At 37.0% G+C, this 25,079-nt stretch overlaps 1 protein-coding gene across 1 annotated transcript in view; it reads left to right on the top strand.

Annotated features, from left to right (window-relative positions):
* The window catches only part of LOC134210913 (basement membrane proteoglycan), a 654,698-nt gene that overhangs the window by 543,119 nt on the left and 86,500 nt on the right, over positions 1–25,079 (top strand). The window contains exon 8 of the mRNA XM_062687352.1: positions 15,830–15,974. Within this exon, the coding sequence (XP_062543336.1) occupies positions 15,830–15,974 (145 nt within the window). The remainder of the gene's footprint in view (positions 1–15,829; positions 15,975–25,079) is intronic.

Raw genomic sequence — 25,079 nt, 5'->3', positions numbered from 1 at the left:
AAAACTACGAAAAACATGAGAAAATTATGAATTAAGTCACCTACTCCTGAATCGAAATCCGTCCACCGCGCCCGGATTTTGAATCAAAGGATCATAATCCGTACAGCTATTTTCAAACTAAATATTTAATTTGAAGCAGACTGATTAAACAAACTACCATTGTAAAAAGTTCAATACGCACCTTGAAAAGCGATCCCTTCGTTTTGTAGTCCACTTATCTTATGTAATGATTCGCAATTAGCAATTAAAAAACAGTTACCTCTGGTGTAATTATGCTCTACCCGTAGAATAATGGCGGCAGAAACTCCACGTTTGGTGGGTGGCGACTTGTTTTTGATTTTTGTTGTTTTAATTTCAAAGCCTACTTTCCATTTTATTGCCCTAAAAGCTTACTATCAAGTATCTGAATTTTAGAAGAAAAAAATTGCGAGGAGACGTTTTGAATCGTTGTTTCAACTTGCCCCGCACCACACATTTCTATTTGCCCCGATGGGTTTAAATTGCGGAGCAATTTCAAACGACCGAAATACAAAAATTAAAATGGATCTCCCATCGATTTTTCATAATCATTATGTTTGTTCAACATTGAATGATTACCTACCGTGAAAATTTAAGGAAAACCAAACATCCAAACATCATTTTGAGACCTGTTTTATTGGCACGTCAAAAAGTTGGTTAAAATTTTGCAAAGGGCGAAAAATAAACATAGGCAAGGATTGCGTTTTTGTAGCTGCAATCTTCCGGGAATGGCAGTCAGAAGGTGCGTTCAGGGGAGTAGTTTGTTGTAAAAAATAATCAGGGCATTGGGTCATTTCCGATCCAAATTACAGCTTCCGTTTCAACTTACCCCGCATTTCAACTTGCCCCGGTGTACCTTAAATTAAAAAATATTGTTCAGTGAAGTAAAAATAATTTGTAGATCTCATCGTTTTGATATGCTATATTTTTATTTAAGTTAACTGATTTGTGTATGTAATATGTAATGTATTATGAGGGAATTGTTCGAATTGTGCTCTTCTAGTTGTGGAAACTATTCGATAAGCGAAATAATCCTCACTGGTCTACTGAGTATTGTTCATTTTCCGTTGTCCTTTGAAAGTATTCAGTTTGAACAACCATTGTTTTCCTGATTTAGTAAATTGTTAGATCTTTGCAGCTTTAAGAATGCTCCAGATTTGGGGCATTCTCTGATATATCATTTCTTTCGTATTCTGTAACTGATTCGTATCTTTCCGATTGAGATCATTGTCATGACCTAACCCAAGCAACCAAAAGTTCGGATAAGAGGGGATGTTTTAGCTTAATCAGCTCGCATTTTAGGTAATTTTTTGTATGGTGGGAGCGCAAAAGTGAACTTTGAAGTTCCGTTAAGGTGCTTGGAACTCGATGTGAACCAAAAGTGAACCAGTTGGTTCGGTTAGGAACAAATTTAAATAAAATCTGAACTTTTGGTTGCTTGGGAAACTTCTACCTTCAGATATTTTTGATTCCGAATATCATGGAAATTTATATTTTTTTTCACAACTTCTAGATACTACAGATCCAGATTATTCAAATGCTTCAGAATCGTACCGGTTTTCCGTCACAACCGCGCTTGCTCAGTGCGTTTTTCCTACACGCTTAAAAATAAGCATGTAAAGTTATGTCATTAAACATGCACATAAAAGAAGTGGCCCTTTAAACGTAAATTTGTGTCATGTCTTAAAATTACATGATGACAAGAAACCAAAAAAATACACGTCGTGACGTAAAGTGAGCAGCAAACGAGAAGCCCATTTTTACGTCACGACGTGTAATTTTGTTTTCATTTATCATGCCACGGAAGATGTTTCACAGATAGAAAAATCCACAGAAATTTACGCTAAAAATCATGCACATAAATGGAACGACATTATTAGCGTAATTCCATACGGGATATAGCATAAATCAAGCTCTATCTGGAATAAGGGCGAATGTCGCAAGAGAGAATTCTTTTCGCCGACTTCCCCTCTTTTAAATTAAAGTGACAAGCAGATGATTTCGTTACGGTTTTTCCCCTCAGAACGAAAGAAAACAATGAAAACTTGCATTCTGAGGTGATAAACCGCGATGAAATCCTCTGCTTGTCACTTTTATTTAAAAGAGGGGAAGTCGACGAAGAGAATCCTCTCTTGCGACATTCGCCCTTTTACCAGATAGAGCTTGAAATGTATACAATATTCGACGTGAATCGTCAATATTGCATACAAGTTGAAAGCAATCTTGTAAGCAAGAGGACCATTTCAGCGTAGAATAGCGTAAATTTTCGCATGTCAAGTTTTACGCGCTGTTTATTTTTCATTATTTTTTCCTGTGTTCCTTAAAGTGATGAAATGCAGCAGATTATTATTTTCTTTTTCAATTTTCGCACTGAACTTACGTTTTAGTTTTGTCGATCTATGGATTAATACGTCGTTAATCATCGCTGGCAAAATAGACAAAATCTGTTCATATTTTGAAAACAAAATCACTACTGCTTCATGGATTGGCCTCATGCGCCGATTCCGGTATCCGATTATATTTGTATGCACCGCGCTCTGATCGAATAAGCAAACTAATGATGGCCGTGATGTGAGCTCTCAGTACATCCTCGTGCAAATCTACGTGCAATTGATTTCAAAAAATCAAAACTTCAATCAAAGAGAACATCTTTCAACGATAACGTGACAACGAACGTAAGTTTAAGTCTTATATATGATTGAGTATCAATATATTAAAGCATATCAGAGATTCGGTCAGATGTAATTTTCACGATTTTTAAGAGTGTAGGACAGTTTGAGCGCATTTCACGGATATTATCGCACCGCAGCCACCACAGAATTTGGAAAAAAGAAAAAAGGTTTCCATCTAGCAATCACGTTTTTTGTTTATCTTCCAATGCCCCTCGCCATAAAAACCTCACAACGTAAAAAAAATACTCGCCTAATATTCCAACAGACCTTAGTAAAAAAATAGAAAAAGTCGAGTTTTGTATTGCAATAAGCTTTTATACTGCTTAGATCTGTTGTAAAGACCATTTCTAAAAGTTTTACAGATTCAATAAATCTTCATGAATTTGGTCGAAAACTTACCATCAGACTTTATTCAAGATGTTAACTGAAATGGAGGAGAGGCACTTTGAATCTGTAATACTTTTCAAAATGGTGAACAGATCAAATCAATATGAAATTTGTTGATTGCAGTTAAAATTCGGCTTTTTAATTTTCACTGAGGTCTGTTGAAAATTTTATGTGATGAATATTTTCACGTTATTTATCCCTCACCATCATACTTTTGAAAATGGTGAATAGATCCAAAATGATCTGTTACTTACCTATGTACTTTTGTAAAATTAAGCTAGATTCTCCCTATGGCATTTGGGTGACAATTATGTAGATTTAAATCAGTAGTGATTCAGTTTCAATTCAAATTTTCGATCACTATTCTAGTTTGAATCTGGAGCAAAATAGAACGAACTCGCTAGTTTCCCCAGCAGTGTACAACACATGTTTTTGAAATTTTCAAATTAATGATATAATTATGTTGCTGCCAAGCAAAGCATCGTATTTGCAAAGTGGATTAATCCGTATTTAAAATGACGCATTCATGCACCAAAATATTTGAAACTCGTGATTCCTTCGTGGTTCAAATATGCAGAAAATAGAGCTGAGCGTTATGTCTGTTTTAAGCTTTTGACAGTTGACTGGAATAAAAAATGAATCCAGAACAGCTGCTGAGCAAATAAATGATTCAGATTCATATTCAATATGAGCATTGCTCTTAGGCCGTTATGCCGTTTCCCCAGCAGCACAACTTGTTTCACTACAGAACATTTCACTGTGTTTCAACTATTCGGAAAGAAACAATATTTGCGTATGTGCCATCAAATCTAACTCTCTTGCAATCTAAAAAGCGCAAGGGGTGGAGCCTACGGAAAAATCCTTCGATTGCAGAAAAATTACAATAATGTTGCAAAACACTACAGCGGAAAAAAATAAAAATAAAAATATAAAACTGGATTCGATTTATGGATCTTGTGATTGACAGTCCTTCGTTCTACCACAGCACCATTCAACACCTCGAAGGGACTGCATGTTGACTCACCATGAAAACCATACGATTATGAAGTTTTGTACTCGGGTTTTCTGTTACTTGATTGCACCATCACTGGAAAAAAAAAATTGAGTAGCCAAAACGTTGAACGATGCTTAATTAAACATGAAGACACACTCAACTTATCAGCAACTTAATTCGAACAAACAATTAAATTTTGAAAGACGCATAAAAGTTGCATGGTAAAAAATATGCAACTTAATGATTTTGTTTCGTGTTTGCAACATAAAGTGCAGTACTCTTTGTTTGTTTGTTTCCAAATGTCAAACACGTACTGCATTGCAATGTTGATGAAACATTGATCACAATTCGAACGTTTTTGACATCTTCTTGCAACTTTTTCGTGCTTTGATGTTTTTTCAATGCCTTTAATGAAACTGAATAGAAACAAGGTGCTTTTTGGAAGATGTTGCGTGTGCTACTTGGGATTGCTTTTAGGCCGTTACATTTATTAAAAATTATATCCTATTGATGCCAGAAAGGTCAAAATAATAATAATAAATAATAAAAGTAATAAATATTAAAATGAAAGAAAAAATTTAAAACCTCCTCGGATTTGTTAAAGAATGTTTAGAAAGTCCTTATAATTTTCCGAAATTCTTTTTTGTTGTCGCATCAAAATTTCATTTTATAACAAAACAAATCTTCATTTTTTTTATATTTGTATCGACCTTATTTGACTATAAAAATATTAAACAAAACTATTTTCCCCGTAGATTTTTTTATACGTTTTTCTTGCATTATGTATATAATTGTAAAAAAACTATTTACAAAAAATTCCGCGGAAAAAAAATTAAATTTCGTTTCGTTTCGTAAAATTTTGAATCAAATGGACCCGAATTTCGTTTCGTTCCGAAGTGTCGGAAGTAAATTTGAATTTCGTATCGTTTCGTTTCGATTCAACAGTAGCATTTCTAATTTCGTTTCGTTTCGTTTCGTCAGGAAAAATAGTGTTATCGCATACCCTTAGACATAAGTACGTTAGACATGAGGACGTTAGGCATGAGGACGTTAGGCATGAGGACGTTAGGCATAAAATGACGTGCTTATGCCTAACGTCGCAGACCTCTTTTCGTTTACACTATTTGTGACTTTCTTATACATCAACTTTACGCTGTTGCGTACATAGGAGTATAGAATCACTACAAAATCTAGCTTTTGATAGACCTTTCGATCGACCTGATAAAAAAGTGACTACCTTGATTTAGTTAATCGCCTCGTATCATCAGCAAATTTTCCAAAAATAAAACTATGCTTCCGTGCTGTTAGTAATTCATATTCATACAATAACTACCTAACGATACAATCTTAATTTAATTTAAACTCACTAAATTTCCCTCACGTTCAGTTGCGTGGTAAAATTCTCCCAAAAACTAACTCCATATCGTATGCTTTGCGGTGAACAATTGTTTTCCCATTGCTTCTCCAGGAGTAAAAAGGAAAAATATCCCGTTTAATTTTCCGCCTACCGTGCGAATTATACCTCATATCGTCTGAATCCCGACGAAAAAGCAGCAAACTGCATCTACAAACTTACGCTGAAAAGATTACCGACCTTTGAATGCTGCCAGCAGAGAAACTTTTCCCCCGAATAGTGCATTGTTGCGAAAAAAAAATATCTAGGTATATTCTTGAAGATAATTCATGAAGAAGTAGAATTCCTGTAAAATCTTGAGCGTCGGACGGTCACCAAAGTAGACGCATTTGAAACCGATCAAACCCCGATATCTTTTCCACTTCTCCCTATTCTGCATTACAATCAAAATAAATTACCTATTGCAAATGTCTCAAGTGCTTTTTTATAGAGTCGATATTTTTGCAGGAACATCGTATACAAAATTCTAAATTACTTACAAAAAGGTTGCTTTGATGTGTACAAACTAATTAAACCAGGTTTTTTCCGTAGTTGGATTTTTTTTCACAGCTGTTTTAAATATAACCTGAATTTTCTTTGACTTCTTGCGATCATTTTTCGTAGGATTGACTCATTGTGTCATTGACGCTAAAGGTCCTAATCAACTAAAACCAAACCGGAAAAAAACTGGGTGTACATCAGAGTAAAGAGTTTGTAGATTGGCAATAAATTGAACTGATTGGTTCAGCTCAGAAAAAGGTTTATTCTAAATGTGTCCTTATAAATGTATGCTTTCTATAGAAATCAGAAATTGTTATAGAGAAATAATACAACAAAAAATAATACTTGGAGATAACAAAAACAATCTTTTGTGGAAAAAGTTCAAATACAAGAATAGCTTCATAATCCCAAGGCGTACTTCTGATTTTGAGAAAAAAAATCCGATTGTAGATCGATGCAAATTCACAAGTCAAACTATTTCTTGACCATCATTTGAAAAGGACGTAACTGCCAAGATACATTCTAGATTTCCCCTGGTGGTTTCCATAAAAACATGATAATAATTTATTTTCCAAACTTTTGGGTTCCCCGGATTCTACTTGTAGACCAATTCTGTTTGGCATTCTTTGCTTTGTTCACATAGAGATTAATCTTTTCAAAATTTATCTTCAAATAATATTATTGGAAGTATTTTGAGAATTCCCCTCGTTTCTAATTAAAGGTATACCATCACATTTGTTTTGGACAAAATTATTCAATGTAATTTCTCAATCCGACATCAGCTGAAAGATGAATGATTATTATTTTGGCGTAGCACGCGAGCGGCAAATGCGGGATAAAATTATGTGGGACGTTATTAATCTTCATCGCTTTTTTACCTTGGACGGAAAACAAAAGCGATGAATCATCCGCGCTTTTATTTGCCGAAGCTCGACCGATACCGGAAAATAATGGAGTGGGGACAAATTCTGTTCCGGCGGTTGTTGTCCTGTTCCATCGATGACTTAACTATATTTAGGTGTAAGTTCCTAAGCGTTGGTTTTTCGGCGTATAACCTTTGAATTGAAGTCGATGCAATTAATTATCGAGGATACATAAAAGAGGTCTTTCACTTCTGAAATTTAATTTATTGCGTTGTAATTGAGTGAGTAAGGCAAAATTAGTTTCCAGCCTTTTGATGGGAAGGGTGTTAATGTTTTAGAAATGTAACCATTTGCTATACCTATTACTGAAAAGATTGAAAATGTGTTATCATCATTTTGTCTATATTATTGCGGATGATGACTTAGACCGTAACTTTTCTCAAATTTAGAGCCTTGACTCAAAGTCTGCATTTATTCTTAATTTTTATATTTTGTGGATGCTCCAAAAGATGCGCTTCCAATGAAGTGACACAACCCTTTATACGTATGCTAAACATAGGTTCAATATACAGGGTCCGGCAATTAACCCTTACGATACCAACCCCCCTTTTAAAAACGAAAATAAAAATCTTTTTGGCTGTAACTTTTTTGTCTTTCGACATTTTTTCGCAACTTTCACCAAAAGAAGCGGAATTTAATCAAGTTTCAGGGGCTCTATGGATTTTTAGGACTGGTCACTCGAGACTGGAATTATTCCGGATTTAAAATGGGTGTTAGCGACGCATAAACTATACCAAATTTTATCAGGAATTTTATCGGTCCGGCCTGTATTCCGAAATCCGGACGTTCCATCGGAACCTGTTACGGGGTCACTTTACGGAAATGGGCGAATACCATCATGCAACCCATCAAACTTCATAAATTCAAAAGTTATAGTATTCTATGGTAGTTTTGTACTTCCTGGACCGTATTTGAACCGATTGGAACCGGTAAACGGTTTTACCATGATCCGGTTCAAAGGACATTTTAGGAAAATAAGCAAACTCCATCATGCGGCGTATCAAACTTCATGAATTCAAAAGTTATAGTATTCCATGGTAGTTTTGTACTTCCTGGATCGTATTTGAACCGATTGGAACCGGTAAACTGATTTACCACGAACCGGTTCAAGGTCAATCTTGGGAAATGAGCAAACCTCATCATGCGGCATATCAAACTTCATGATTTTAAAAGTAATGGCATTCTATAGTAGTTGAGGGTGGTTGGGTTCGATTCCCGGTGCCGGTCTAGGTAATTTTCGGATTGGAAATTATCTCGACTTCCCTGGGCATAGAAGTATCATCGTGTTAGCCATGATATACGAATGCAAAATTGGTAACTCGGCTTAGAAACCTCGCAGTTAATAACTGTGGAAGTGCTTAATGAACACTAAGCTGTGAGGCGGCTCTGTCCCAGTGTGGGAACGTAATGCCAATAAGAAGAAGGAGAAGTAGTTTTGTACTTCCTGGCTCGTATTTGAACCGATTGGAAACGGTTAACAGATTTATAGAGTACCGGTATGAGAGTCAATTTTGGGAAAACGAGCTAATACCATCATGCGGCATATACAGTTTCATGACTTCAGAAGTTATGGCATGGTAATCTTCCATGGTAGTTTCGTACTTCCTGGATTGTATTTGATCCGATTGGAAGCGGTAGAAGGGTAGTTTTTCACCTCATGGACAATATTTGAACCTATCGAAATTTTTGTACTGGTCGAATGGAGAAAAATGTTGTTTTTCCAATATTTTTTTCCTGGGGAAATAAGCTTTAAATTCAACGCAAACATTGAAGGTATATTGAACAATTATTCCTAACATAATGCCCCAAAATACCATTTGTAAAATATTCTCAAATCTTCTAAGATGCAGATGAACAGTTGATTATTTTTGGTAGCGTATTGGCGATAAAAGAATGGATCAACTGAAAATAAAGGGGGAGGGAAATCTAATGTTATTTTTTTTTCTTGTTTCAGAGAGCGAACAGTGGAGCTTAAACCTGGGCTAATAAGCCAGGGCAAGTTTAATAGCCATCCCAGGAAAATCAACAATGGATTGACATTAATTTCTAAGCATGGTCACTCCTATAGTTTGTTCAAACTTACTATATTATTAGCTTATGATGATATTCCTAAACTATATTCCCTACCGACCATCCAACTCGTTGACATCTATGAGAGCGTCAGCGAGTTACTGGCCTCTCGTTAAGTAGATGTCATATCAACGTGGCCAGCAATGGTAGCTTTCATGCTTTATCATTTTTTACCTTCAATTGGGTGCTAAAAATCCCAAGTAGTGACACATAAGCAATTGGGGTAAGAAAGTTAAAGAATATACATGACAGCTATCAGTATGAAATCAACGAAATAGTCCGGTACAACGCAACGCAACGAATGGATAAAATTGTTACCCAGAAAATACAAAGGTATCAACTTAGTATTCTATGACCATTACTGCAGTTATTCATTGAAAACTTTTCTAAGCCCATCAATTGAGAGCTTCATGGCCGTTCGGTTGGCGACGTCAATCGTCTAGACGCATGTGCTGTGGAGTGTGGGCTCGATTTCCGCCCTGGTCAGGAGAAAACTTTCGTATACATGTGTGTTGTAAAATGCCCTGTCCATTGTCTCACACTAGGTGTTAAGTATTCAGTCTGTGTGACTTCTGGTCAAAGATGGTTTTTCTGCTTTATAATTGCATGAGTATGTATTTTTTGAGACAATTATACTGCATAAACAATGCCCAGGGTTCCTATTTCCGGTGCCTATTTCCCAAAATTGAACAAATGCCCAAGTTCACCTGTCAAATAATTCCAATCGGTTCAAATATGGACCAGGAAATGCAAAACTAGCATAAAAATGCCAATCATGAAGTTTGATATACCGCATGATAAAATTTGCGTATTTTCCAAAATTTATCCTCGAATTATTATCGATTCCAATCGGTTCAAATAGTACAAAACTACTATAGAATGCCATAACTTTTGAAATCATGAAGTTTGATACGCCGCATGATGGGGTTTGCTAATTTTCCCAAATTGAACCGGTTCATTATAAAACTGTTTACTGGTTCCAATTGTTTCAAATACGGTCCAGGAAGTACAAACCAACCATGGAGTGTCATAACTTTTGAAATCATGAAGTTTGATATGCCGCATGATGGGGTTTGCTTATTTTCCAAAATTGTTCCTTGAACCGGTACATAGTAAAACCGTTTACCGGTTCCAATCGGTTCAAATACGGTCCAAGAAGTACAAAACTACTATAGAATGCCATTACTTTTGAAATCATGAAGTTTTGAATGCTGAATGATGGGCTTTGCTTATATTCCAAAATAGACGCTTGAACCGGTTCATGGTAAAACCGTTTACCGGTTCCAATCGGATCAAATACGGTCCATGAAGTACAAAACCACTATAGAATGCCATAACTTTTGAAATCATATGCCGCATGATGGAGTTTGCTTATTTCCCGAAATTGTCCTTTGCACCGGTTCCTGATGAAACCGTTTATCGGTTCCAATCGGTTCAAATACGGCTCAGGAAATACAAAACTACTATGAAGTGCCATTACTTTAGAAATCATGAAGTTTGATATGCCGCATGATGGGGTTTGCTTATTTTCCCAAATTATCCTTTGAACCGGTTCATGGTAAAACCGTTTACTGGTTTCAATCGGTTCAAATACGGTCCAGGAAGTACAAAGCAACCAAGGAATGTCATTACTTTTGAAATCATGAAGTTTGATATGCCACATGATGGGGTTTGCTTATTTTTCGAAATTGTTCCTTGAACCGGTATATAGTAAAACCATTTACCGGTTCCAATCGGTTTAAATACGATCCACGAAGTACAAAATCACCATAGAGTGCCATTTCTTTTAAAATCATGAAGTTGGATATACCGCATGATGGAGTTTGCTTATTTTCCCAAATTGTCCTTTAAACCGGTTCATGGTAAAACCGTTTACCGCTTCCAATCGGTTCAAATACGGTCCAGGAAGTACAAAGAAACCAAGGAATGTCATAACTTTTGAAATCATAATGTATGATATGCCGCATGATGGGGTTTGCTTATTTTCCCAAATTGTCCTTAGAACCGGTTCATGGTAAAACCGTTTACCGGTTCCAATCAGTTCAAATACGGTCCAGGAAATACAAATCTACCATGGAATGCCTTAACTTTTGAAATAATGAAGTTTGATACACCGCATGATGGGGTTTGCTTGTTTTCCTCAATTGTCCTTTGAACCGGTTCACGGTAAAACCGTTTACCGGTTCCAACCGGATCAATAACGGTACAGGAAGTACAAAATTACTATAGAATACCATAACTTTTGAAATGATGAAGTTTGATGGGTCGCATGATGGTATTCGCCTGTTTCCGTAAAGCGACTCCGTAACAGGTTCCGGTGGAACGAAAAATATCTAAAATAATAATTTCCGTAGTATGCGTTCTTGCATATGGTCAAAAGCTAACAACCATTTTAAATCCGGTATCAACTGGCCAGTCCTAAAAATCCATAGAGCCCCTGAAACTTAAATAAACTCCGCTTCTTTTGGTGAAAGTTGCGAAAAAAATGTCGAAAGACAAAAACTTACGGCCAAAAATATTTACATTTTCGTTTTTTAAAGGGGGGTTGGTAACGGAAGGGTTAAAGTGCTACATTATTATTAAATTATTAAAAACAAAAATTTAATTTCAATTTCATTAAATTTCACAAGAACACGTATCACTTTTTGACAGTTCACTAGTCAAATTGATCTTTTTCGTCCACTGGACGCAGAGGATAAAGCAACGCATCGTACGAGTCATGCAGGTGCTCTTGAGTTATTTTCCCAAATGCCACCAGATGTCGCTCCAGGACTTACATACGAAAAATAGTACGAAAAACATGATATTTTAGAGCAGACGCGGCCTCCAGCATACTCCGGACAGTGTTCCTAATTCATAGAGTTCATGTCCGACGAACTCGTTGGCCGCTTTAAGCTCGAAATGTACACTGAACCCCTCTTAGTTGGGTTTTCTTCACTTTTTGAGCTAGCTAGTCAAATCCTGCCGTACAACTCCTGGTATAAAAATAACGATGTGCCCATGGTTCGACGACGTTTTGTAGATCTAATTCCCAATACGTATTTTGTACTAAGTTTATTACTCACGTATGCAATAGTTCAGTTGCCGGACCATGTAGATGGAAGTGTTAATTTTGAGTGATGTGTATTTATTAGACACTTCCATGGTTATTTTTTTTTTGCAAAATTTCTAAAACATGTTAATTTTTTTTTATTCGTATGTCATGAGGCTAGAACAAGGGCTACAACGATGATACTCATATGTCGTATGCCCATGGAAGTCAAGTTTCCAACCCGATAATTTCTTAGGCTGAATCGGAAATCAAACCCAGCCACCTTTATCATGGTCTTGTTTTGCAGACGCACATCTTATCGCTTGGTTAAGGAATAATTCTACTAAAGTATTGTCTACAGCAAGCCTTAAATAGTGATGCGAACCAATATCATGTTAGGAATTCAACATATAAAATTTAAATGTTTCTGCCTCTTCAGAAAAAAAACCTTGCAGGATTAAATTAGCTCTTCTCTTGGCTATTTTTGGATTTTTCCTATCTCCAACACAGCTGAAAATCCTCTTCACTCTCAACCGTTTTGTTTCAAATGATTAAATTTAACAACTTTCATCCAATTAACTGATATCCCTCCCACACCGAAAGCCCCGTACGAACTGTTCGTCCGAGTTGCTCCCGAATCGAAACTGTACCAAAGAGAAACCGGATGCCAGCTCGTAAAATGTGAACAATTCAATCAAATTATCGAGCGACTAAACAAGTTCATGGCAGAAGTTATGTGTGCAATAAAGCCATCTTTTATGGCTCATCCGACCGTTTTGCGACTTTGCCAAAGGGCTGTCAAACGATAATCCTGAATGGGCATGTGTTGCTCCTGGTCAGCTCCTTGATGACACTCATTATCCAGTTGGTTCGGTGAGGAAGAGAAAAGAGGGCATTGTATGTAAACAATCTTCATTTTTAGTATTTCATGCGATGGCCCTCTCACCTATACTTATCCCGAAAATAAAAGATTTTCATTTGACCATATTTCTGACACCCAAATTTGTTTTGCTTTAATTTTATTTGTTAATTATTTACTGCATTCATTCGTTTCTCAGACTAGATGTTGCTGGTTTGGATAAAACCGCTTTCCTAATTTGCTAGAATACTTATTAAGTATTATTACATCTACATTGCCTTTGGCAGCTAGAATTTTTTTCTGGTTGAATTAAACATTTCAGCAAGTGGTATAATTTAGTTGAGAATGTGAAGCTTGGAGCTTACATTTAATAAAAAAAAACTTCGAAAACTCATAATAAAACTTCACAACAGGCACTCAGCTTCTGCCTACTAGCAAAAACCAATGAGTACAAAAGTTGTTCACTTGCTGAGCATGACGTTAGTGTTTTTTTTTACTACTGAGACATTTGTTCAGCTTATTCTCGTATGTCCTATGTCCGACAACACCAGTTGCAATAATATGGTAACACCATTCCAAACGGTGACAGCTTCACAAAAAGTCATTGGAGCATTGGACTTCTATCCGGTGCTTCCAATAGATATTCCGTTCGTATGCTCAGTCTTTCTCTTCCTCAAGCAATCATATACCTAGATACAGCAGACCAGAAGCATCGTCCTGTATTTATCTTGCATAATTGAACATTCCCTGTTCAAATTAATGTATGTACACATAAATATCAGTTGCTAGTTGATTTATCGTGAGGAATTTCTGTTCTCATGGCTTCTTGCGGCTTCATAAACGAGGGCTGTACTGTGCCTAGGAAAATGGCATTTGGGAAATACTCAATACTTGTTGCATTGTATTCAATTTTGAACATAGAAAAACAAAAACTGGATGATATGTATGATTGGTTACATCATTTTTTATTTAGAACACAAATGGATAGAAAATTACAATCAACAAGATATTACATCATTTTGAAAACTGTAGGTATCACTTGAAAAATAGTTATAAAGAAAACATATTATACACGTTGCATCATTAGTCTTTACTACAGCACTGGTGCTTTAACACTTAATAGATACAGTTTCTCCACTGAACGATGCAACTAGGAATGCAATGCCGCAATTTATATTCGAAGCAAAGTTTTTCCACCGCCCTGCCACTATAAACCATTTGTGGGTTAAAATATGAAATGCAGGAGGCGTGCACAAAAAGTTGGCCAAACTTCATCATTACTTGCGCACATATAAATAATTTGTCAAACAATTTGGTCAAATTTTGCAATTTCTTAAGGAATCTTAAACATCGCGTATATAAGTTTGGTTGACAATTCAACTCGAATTCCGAATTCCGTACGTTGATGGGTTTAATATTTCCAAACGCGAGACTGTACGGAATCGAATAACATTCAAAATTTAGTCACTTTCAAGTGATTTGATTTGAGATCCCGTTTCTCATTTATCACATATTTTCTCTTCTCAACTTTTGCAAAGCTTTGAATCAAAATGTAGGTACCGTGGGGGACCGAAATCCGTACAGCACCGAAATCCGTCCACCTCATGAGATATCAGTAAATTAAGGGGGGTTCAAGGTTATTAATTTAGAAATAATTTATCTTATCCTGTTCAGATACTTGACAGTAAGCTTTTAGGGCATAGGAATGGAAAGAATGCTTTGAAATTAAAATAACAAAAATCAAAAACAAATCGCCACCCACAAAACGCGGAGTTTCTGCCGCCATTTTGTTTTCGGGTAGAGCATAATTGCACCAAAAGTAACTGTGATTTATTTGCTAATTGCGAATCATTACATAAGATGAGCGAAATACAAATCGGAGGGATCGCTTCTTAAAGTGCGTATTGATCTACTTACAGTGGTAGTTTAGTCAATCGAACTGCTTCAATTTAAATATTTAGTTAAAAAAATATCTGTACGGATTTTGATCCTTTGATTCGAAATCCGTCCACGGTGGACGGATTTCGATTCAGGAGTAGTTTATTTTATTCATAATTTTATCATCTTTTTCGTAGTTTTTAATTAGCAAATGTGAAACACTTTAAAAGTAAAAGCCATCATGCTCCTGTGTCAGTGTCAAACGTTTTAATTACATTCGATTCCCATTTTCTAATGACTTTTTCATATACTAAGGTGCATAAGTGTACGGATTTCGATGCCCCACGGTATATTGCGTCTTGTCTACTGTTCGATTGAAATTTCCTTGTGTGAAATGGTGCACGATGGCAACGTTGACAAGAGAAGTGAAACCGAGGGCTACTGAGGGTAATTGTCATATCTCTTCCGACAATAGGAAACCACAGTTTGGGAAGCAATTAATAGAAAGTTAGAAATCTTCAATGGATTGGAGTGTTTGACTGACGGAAAAGTTTATGGGCTACTAGGGGTCGAAATTGATTTATCCGCTCTCTTCGTAACTGAATGCCGTATGTTGGCCTTGCATATGGCACTTGGGTTGCATATAGTATCAGCAAAGACTAGATCCAGGGGAGAAGGTTGGTGACTTATAAAACCGCATATGGAGAAGATTGTTTCGTGCAAGAGTCTCTTAGCTACATTTGTTATATTTCGGAATAAAGATGGTCCCCACAACCACAAGTCTTTAAGTCATAACTGGCTTTGTGTGGTGAAAAGGGGTGTGTCGGATGTTAATATAAACAAACAAAAAAATAAGCTTTCAATATTCAATTAAACTTGTGGTCATGAAGCCATACTCATTCATTATAAAAAAATGAAATACAATTTCGTCGATAAGCCTTAACATATACAGTACATAGAATACATAAAAGCTTTGCATATTGGGTGAACAATCGTTACCGCAAATAAAATTCACTTGCCGTCGATAAAATATTTTGCATTCTAGCGAAGAACATTCCTCTAACAATGCATCATTTTTTTCCTCCTCCCACACACACACACAGGTTCGATTGCGGCTCCGGAACGGGACGTGTGCGTTCGGAAGAAACGATTGTCTTGAATCAGTGGAATACCATCACAATCTATCGGCATCGTTGGGATGCCTGGCTGGTGCTGAACCAAGGCAACCGAGTGCAGGGACGCTCCAAGGTAAGCCCACAGGACCATTCTTCTTTTATCGAGTACAGTTGGATCTGCATTCGCATTTTGCATTCCGGTAGAAATACACATCATCACCGGAATGCTTTCTAATACTGCATCTGCACTCGTTATGGAAAGAGCGTATCTGTACACATATTTAGTATCCATACATCATCATTCTTATCATAGGGGAAAAGAAAGTCACAATTTATCGTTCTCGATCGGTTGCCATGATTGTGCATCGGTTCTGCCGATTCAAGCTCAATTTCAATCAGATTTAATTTCTTTACTTCTCAAATCCGAACAAATAATCCGATTTGCATACACATGAGGGTACGAGCTGGGTGCTTCTTATTGTGCATGATTGGTATGTCGATTGGAGGTTTGTCGTAGAGTAGTTTTTCCTGTTCTTTATTGGCGGCATCATAATAGATGCTCGAATTCGTTTGTATCGATTTTAAAAATGATTAAATTAGGCATTCTTTGAAATGCAAAACTTGAATCAATTGGATTTGACAAGTTTCATAAAAATGCATTCAAAAAGACAGCTAGGGAAACGCCATGTTGTCAACGGAAGGTATTGTCTTTTACCAGGCGCTTTTAAAACGGTATTCTAACGATGTCCTCTACTTTTAATATCTATGGCACATGAAAAATAATAGAAATAGGGTTAAGGCAGGCATTTACATCATAGTCTCGAAAACCAATAAAAGAGACACTGTTTTGCCAAACTCATCCTTACCAAATCGTAAGCTCAGGAACAACGTTCTGCTATAGTGGAGCTCTAGCGTTTAAGCTGTAGATATTAAAATATGTTAGTAGAGCTTATTTGACTCTACAGCTATTTTTTTTTACATCCTTCTCCAAATTCCCACCTTTTCAACGATACTGCGCGGAATTCTCGTTTTCCTGTTCCTCGCCATCGAATTTCCTGAAGCGCTGATATATGAGGGTCTCAAAAATCAGAATGGTTATGTACAAGACATGACCACCTGACGTAAACTACGAAAAACCTTTTGGTGCAATGGTAAAGTCCGTTTCATAAGTATAACGCCACGTGTGATTCGCATGGTAAACCTTTTAGGGGAGGTCAGACGTCTATGCTGATTTGATCATTTGGCACACTCGTTTGAGACTATTTCTTGTGTATGTGCGGAAATAAAAAATTATCTATTTTGTATGAATACCAGAAGGGAATGTTTATTTAGGCATTTCTTAATTATAACGCCACTGACAAAAATAATGTTTTTGTAATTCAAAACAGCTTTCATTTGTCCAACTGCTTCCCATTCTTCTTGATAACCTCAAAAATACGATTTTTCATGCTTCCGATTAAGTTCTGCAACAATTCTTTGTCCAGCGAGGTCCAAGTTTCCATAATGGCCGCTTTGAGCTCTTCAACTGTCTCAAAGTGACGATTATCTTTGTAAACACGTCGAACCATGATCCCCCAAAGATTCTCAATTGGGTTAAGGTCGGGGGAGCACGCTGGCCAATCCATAACATTAATTTTGTTGCTTGAAAACCATGCCATGGTCTCACGACTAACATGAATTCTCGCATTATCTTGCTGGAATGTTAACTTTTTGGATCGGTTCCTTCTCAAAAATGGTACTAGACTGCGCTGAAGAACGTTAATATACTCTTGACTATTCATCCGACTCGTTGTAAACTGTAGATCAAGACATTTCGAAGCCGTGAATGCTCCCCAAACCATTACGCTTCCACCGCCAAAGTTACGCTTTGAAAAATATTGCGGTTCCTTTCGAAGATCCCTCCAATATCCACGAAATCCGTCTGGACCATCGAGATTCCACTTCTTCTCATCTGAAAATATTACCTAAAAATATTCAGAAATGAAAACATCAATAAACTTTATGTTTCTAATAGACATCACCATTTGCCAATTCCGGTCCATATTATCACGGGCGAACTCTACTCTTGCATCTTTATGACGCTTGAGTAGTCTCGGAGCTAGCTTCATTTTTGCAAATTTGATATTTTCACTACGATGTAGAACTCTCCAAACAGTTGATTTCGATGCTTTCACACCAGTAACGTTTATTATTGAAGTCAAACTTTGTGGGGAATTGCTCGCCTGTCGGAGAATTCTCGACTGATCACGTCTGCTTATTATTCTTTTACGTCCGGATCGACGTTTCTTGTTGTAATTTGATGGGTCTTTGAGAAAATTTTGAACAACACGGTGACTTCTCCCGAGCCTGCGAGAAATTTCACGGATTCCAACATTTTCTTGTTGGAAGGCAAGGATTTGGCCCTTTTCAATGTCGCTGAGCGATTTTCCACGAGGCATTACTCTACTTTCATAGAATAGTACTAACCAAACGAAAAGGAAAACACAACGCGGTTCGGAACGAAATAAATAGTGTGTAACTGTATTAGTGCCATACTGGCGTTATAATTTTGCAACAGAATTTTTACTAAGGTTTTGAATGTCGGTGGTCACACATACTAGCAAATATGAAATTTGATCGTTATAGTGGTTATCATGATTAGTTTTATTAGTGCATCAATATACCATATAAAATCAAGTATATTGATAAACACTTCGAGGATTATTTGTAAATATTAAGGTGGCGTTATATTTTTGAAATGCACTTTATTTGTAGCGTCGTGTAAATATTAGATTATTAACCCTTTCGTTACCAACCCCCCTTTTGAAAACGAAAATAAAAATCTTTTTGGATGTAAATTTGTTGTCTTTTAACATTTTTTATCGCAACTTCCACCAAAAAACGCGGAATTTATTCAAGTTTTAGGAGTTTTAAGTGTTTCCAGGATTGGTCACTTGGATCTGGAGTTATTTTGGATTTAAAATGGGTGTTAGCTTTAGGTCATTTCTCAGAACGCATACCTCAGAAATGATTCTTTTAGATATTTTGATTGGAAACGGCGCATAAACTATAACAAATATGATCATGAATTTGATTGGTCCAAAATATATATCGTGATTTCAAAAGTTATGGCATTCTATGCTAGTTTTGTACTTCCTGGACCGTATATTGGATCCGATTGGAACCGGAAGACATACTTACCTAGAACCGGTTCAAAGTTTAAGACGTTTGCTGACAAAATTTAAAAGTTTGAGACGAGTAACAAGAGAGTTGATCTGAGACGAATTTTCTTCAAACTACAGAAAAAATGCTTGGCATGGGTCGCGGAATCATGGCGACAGTGTCGTTCCGAGTGATTGCTTCAGACACTTATTGGCGTCTTCATCTATTTGGCTGTCGTTATAAAAAAATACCATGTTCTTAAAAGATTCTGACTTTGGTTTTGTTGCTAATACTGACGCCATAGAATTTTCTTCAGTCATAATGTGAATAGGGTAAGTCCGGGTGAGATGCCACACCTTTTTAAAAATCTATATTTCTTCAAAACAATCCGTTAAATTGAAACTCTAATTATTGTTTTTGATAGTTTAGGGATCCTTCTTAGACGTGCGGTAAGACGCGCGGCTACAAAGCAAGACCATGTTGAGGGTGGCTGGGTTCGATTCCCGGTGCCGGTCTAGGCAATTTTCGGATTGGAAATTGTCTCGACTTCCCTGGGCATAAAAGTATCATCGTGCTAGCCTCATGATCTACGAATGCAAAAATGGTAACCTGGCATTGAAACCTCGCAGTTAATAACTGTGGAAATGCTTAATGAACACTAAGCTGCGAGGCGGCTCTGTCCCTGCGTGGGGATGTGATGCCAATAAGAAGAAGAAGAAGTTTAGGGATCCAAATACTTAGTGTAGAAGTCATTTGCGGAAAAAAATCGAACTGTACTATTTACATAACAAAAAAAAAGTCAAATCCAGGTGAGATGCCATACCTCAGGGGGAGATGCCGCACGTGGGAAATGTTGGAAAAATGGGATTATAATTTTTTTTGCGATAAACGATATTTTTCAGCAAAGCATAGGTAGTGAGCCAATTCCCGTCATAGTATATACTGCATGGTTTACAATTCCAATTTAAACGCTGACTTCAATTTATTTATATGTAACATGTATTTTAGAGTTCCTACTTTCCATTGCGTACTATTAGCGCAATGAACAAATAATGGTTTATTGGGAATCGGTAATCAAAAATTCCCTTAATTTTTTTTAATTTTGTCTTACGAAAATCTGTTCACGTCCATGATAGTTTTCATTCGTCCAAACCAATATTCGGTGGATTGCTGTCAAATGAATCTGTAGGTATTGGTGTGCGATTTCAACAAGTACACCAAACTAGCTTTTTATGGGGTGCATACAGGACCGGATTTAGCCGGAAGGGGGCCCCGGGGCCGACGGTATGTGGGGGCCCCAAAATGTACAAAAAAGGTTGGTTTTAGTACATAAGATTTGTGGGGGCCCGGGGCCACGGCCCCCCCGGCCTCCCCATAAATCCGGCCCTGGGTGCATATTAGGGTGGCTCAAATTAGTATGGGAAAAACTTTTTTCAATTTTTTTGATGGGCCGCCCTCTTATTCGGTTCTATTTGATGCCCTGATGCTCTGGACAAAATTTCAGCCAAATCGGTCAACGTTTGGGTGGTGCTAAACTCGTTGGAAGTTTATATGGAAAAATGTATGCAGAAACATCCAAAAACAGTGAATTGCAGTTGGACGGCACAACTTACGATGAAGAACTATGATATTCATTCAGATCTTGGAGAATTTAATACAGAATGTTATGCAGAAAATCGCGAGAAGATTAGAGTTTGCCCGGCTAAGTAATTAGCATTTCTCTGAAGTGGGGTTTGAGCAAATTTCGTTTCTTTCACCTTTGAAAAGAAATAAATTCACCCCTACAACACTCCAGTAAAATGCTAATATCTTTGCGTAATAAACTCTAATCTTCTCGCGGTTTTCAGCATAACATTCTGTATTTAATTCTACAAGAACTGAATGAGTATCGTGGTTCTTGATCGTGAATTGTGCCGTCCGACTGCAAATTACTGTTTTGGGATGTTTCTGGATACATTTTTCCATATAAACTTCCAATGAGTTTAGCACCGCCCAAACGTTGACCGATTTGGCTGAAATTTTGTCCAGAGCATCAGGGCACCAAATAGAACCGAATAAGAGGGCGGCCCATCAAAAAATTTGAAAAAGTGTTTTTTGAGCCACCCTAGTGCATATGCACCGTGTTAAATCAAAATGACATAAATTTATTTAATATTGCCTGTTCTGAATATGTTTTGTATCCATTGTGAAAAACAGAATAGAATATGCGTAGGGAAGGTGTTCGCAGTTATCCAAGAAGCCCCTGAAGTGAAGGCCTCCAGATCTACATGCGTAACCAATGATCTACAGGCCTGTTTTGAATATGTAATATGCCCATTGTGGTACATATGATCGAATATGCGTATGGAAGATGTTCGCGGTTATCCATGAAACCCCTGAAGTAAAGGCCTCCAGATCTACACGCGTTACCAATGATCTACAGGGCTGTTTTGAATATGTAATATGCTAATTGTGGTACATATGATAGATTATGCGTAGAAAAGAAGCTCGCGGTTATCCAAGATATCCCTGAAGTGAAGGGCTCCAGATCTGCACGCGTAACAAATAATCTACAGATCTACAGAATATGTAATATGCCCATTGTGCTACATATGATCGAATATGCGTATGAAAAATGTTCGCGGTTATCCACGAAACCCCTTAAATTAGGGCCTACATGCGTAACCAATGATCTACAGGCATGTTTTCAATATGTAATATGCCCATTGTAGCACATATGATAGAATATGCGTATGGAATTAGGGCCTTCAGATCTACACGCGTAACTGATGATCTACAGGCCTGTTTTGAATATGTAATACGCCCATTGTAGCGTAATTGTAAAGTAAATTGATCTTTGGTTGCGCGTGTAGATCGGAGGCCTTGCTCCAGGAATTTCTTGGATAACCAAGAGCATATGCTATGAACGCATTCCATTCTTTGTAGTACAGAGAGCATGTACCAGATTTAAATAGGGCTTATTGATTTTTGGTTACGCGTGTAGATCGGAAGGCCTTACTCCAGGAATTTCTTGATTGACCAAGAGCATATGTTGTGAACGCATTCCATTCTTTGTACTACAGATGTACCATTTTTCAATTGAGTAAATTGATCTTTGGTTACACGTATACATCGGATCGCCATACTCCAGGAATTTCTTGAATGACCAAGATCATATGCCTTACTCCAGGATCGAGAGGCCTTACTCCATGGATTCCTAGGAAGACTGGAACTTATACTGTCTACAATTTATTTTCTCTGTACCACAAGAAGCGGGTACTTTATTAAAATCATCATCAGTCTGTCAAACAACTAACACAAGAGCGGAGAATGTACGTGGGTAGTGTTGCCATCAAATTTCTACTATGAAATTATTTCCCAGTCAAATAACGGTTTTGCGACCAATAGAGTTACAATAAGAGAAGAAGTATAGTCTGTGATAAATCGCCTCGTTCCCGTTTATATACCATTGGCGTTAAGGCAACACCCCAGCATTTGTGCCGCTTTCAAAGCAAAACATCGGGGAGCGTGTGCTCCCGATCTGCTCAGTTTTATTTTAGTAAGTATATAAAAATATAGAAATGGTGTGAAAATATAGAAATAGTGTGCTGCCGCTTGCTGGGCCGTCTTTAATGTTTTTATTGTTTGACCACCATTAGATTTAAGAATTGGGTCCTAAAATGAAGAATCGATATTCGATTTTCTTTCAGGGAACGATGAAGGTAATCATCCTGAACGCGTCAGTTTTTATTTCGACTCAAAAATCGAAAAGAACATTGTTTAATTTGAAATTAAAAAATAGATGAAAAATGCTTCCTCGACATTTTTGGTCTTGTTTGACGTACGGAATAATATGATTCAAACGCACTAGCAAAACACCGCAGGGCACTTGACTCAACCTTTGACAGTTAATATATGGGCCTGACGTTTTGGGCTGATGGTTCATTCGTTCTGAAATGTTGCACAGCCCAAAATTTGCCTTAAAATGTCTTAAACACAAAAATATTATTTTTACTGATTTAGAATTTTACCAAAATTTTTATAACATTGGTTCAAGTATTCTTGACCGATGCACTATCGTTTGCAACCATAAACGAGGTAGGGCTTTAGGACCCAATTTCATGTAGACAACATAGTCCGATGAACAAAAGAAATACAAAAAGAAAGAAATGTTTAGCGGCGCAGCCAAAATTTTTGATAATATAAAGTATGGTTTAAGTTTAAATTTGTTTCGAAATTTCGCGGAATTCCGTTAAGTTTCGTGAAAAGCTAGTTTTTCCTAGCGAATTTTTTGTAATTTTACGAAACGAAACGAAATGAAGAAATCAGATTTCGCCATGCTCAAATTCCGCGAAATTCCGCGGAATTTCGTATCGAACGACCTGAAACGAATTTTTTCGAAATACCACATATGCTTATTCAGGAGTGTGTTTTCGAATAATTTCACAATTCAGTGAAAGATATTCCTTTGATTTAGTGCATAGCGGAGAAAAAAAGTGAGAAAGTGTAGTGGAAGTTTTTGAAAAACATCGATTTTGATGCGGGGTGGCTCGACTTCTCTAAGCGGCTATAGGGAAGAACGGTCCAAAATGCACCCCTGGGGGAAAATGGCCTCACTCATAAAGTCACTCATATAATCTGTTGTAGTACATTTATGAACGAATATTACAATTGCAATTAATAATTAGTTATTCATTATTGAGCTCCATTGGAAAAAGTGAGCGAAATCCCTTCATATTCACTCAAATTTAACGATTTGAGATTCTTCCACCTCAACCGTAAGATTGTAGCTCAATCCATTAAGAAAAAACAAACAACCATGCGTTCACCATCATTTTACATGCAATTGAGTCATTTTAGACCACCATTCGGGCGTTTTGCCCAGGCCTATTTTTAAAACATTTTTTAAATGCGTTAGAAAGTCATGAAAACCTTATTGTTTTTAATAGGAGATCATTGTGAAATGTAGCTGGGTTTGTAAATTTTGCACCTATAAGATGAAATGGTTGGGTATTTTTGTTTATATGGGCGAAAACGTCGGAAAAGCTTAAGGTGGTTGTACAACAAAGCCACAAATCGGCCATCTTGGAAACCACGTTCTTTTTCTAGTGATTTTTCGAGAGCACGAATTGGAAGAACCACAACGCCCATGGGGATGAAACATCCGTAGATCGTTTGCTTACTCATGCTAAACAATCGACTCCCTTAATTTCAGCATTGCACGAAAATTATTACGCTAGATTTGAACTTTTGATGTTACGAGTAGAAAACCTTGTGGTGAATTTGAAATTCACCACATGGCTTGATTGTATAATCACCTTAAGGGGTGCATTTTGGACTGTTCACCCTTACGTCTTTGGTAGGTTTTATTTGTTGACAGGTTTACTCCTTCCCTGGTATGGGGGGTAAGATGAGTACGGTGACACATGCACACTAAAAATGAGCTATTCAAATCAAATTCAAATCGAATCCGATTTTACATATGGGTAGCATAAAATTTTGTGCAACATGTGCGCTGCTAAGGAAGCCTGTCATACAAGAATAATTCAAGCCTACCTAAGACGTATACTGCCCTTCTACGCATAATTGTCCCATGTTACCCTTGATGAAAAATCTCAAACTCGAGTCAATTTGTCCCACTGAAAAAATAAAGCTGTTGTCTGATAATAATAGAGGCTGAAAACCGTTTAAATAAGTAGGGATTCGTTTTATGTCCCGGAAAAGTGTTGCCTACGCTCATAACATCCCAAAAATATTTGTTAAATTTTAAGATCGAATCGATTTTATAAATTGGTGGGACTAATTGACTCGAGTTTGGATTTTTTCATCAAAGGTAACATGGGACAATTATGCGTAGAACGGCAGTATAGCCGCTTAGAGAAGTCGAACCACCCCTCATTTTAGCGTGTGTGTGTGTGTGTGTTTTAACTCAACTACTGGCGCATCTCACCCCGCATGGTTTTAAAATCATTTGTTTTCAGATGCTTTTTAAAAACAAAATTTCTTCGAAATAAAATGTTTAATATGATAACTGCTATCGGTAGTTAGTAGCAGATATCCTATTATTCCGTTTGCACTGAAGAAAAGTTGCTAAAATCTTGGTTTTTAGCGATTAAAA

The sequence above is a fragment of the Armigeres subalbatus genome, chromosome 2, assembly GCF_024139115.2.
Source record: "Armigeres subalbatus isolate Guangzhou_Male chromosome 2, GZ_Asu_2, whole genome shotgun sequence".
Classification (NCBI taxonomy): domain Eukaryota; kingdom Metazoa; phylum Arthropoda; class Insecta; order Diptera; family Culicidae; genus Armigeres; species Armigeres subalbatus.
Note: the sequence above shows the minus strand (reverse complement) of the source record. Positions and strands in the feature narration are given on the sequence as shown.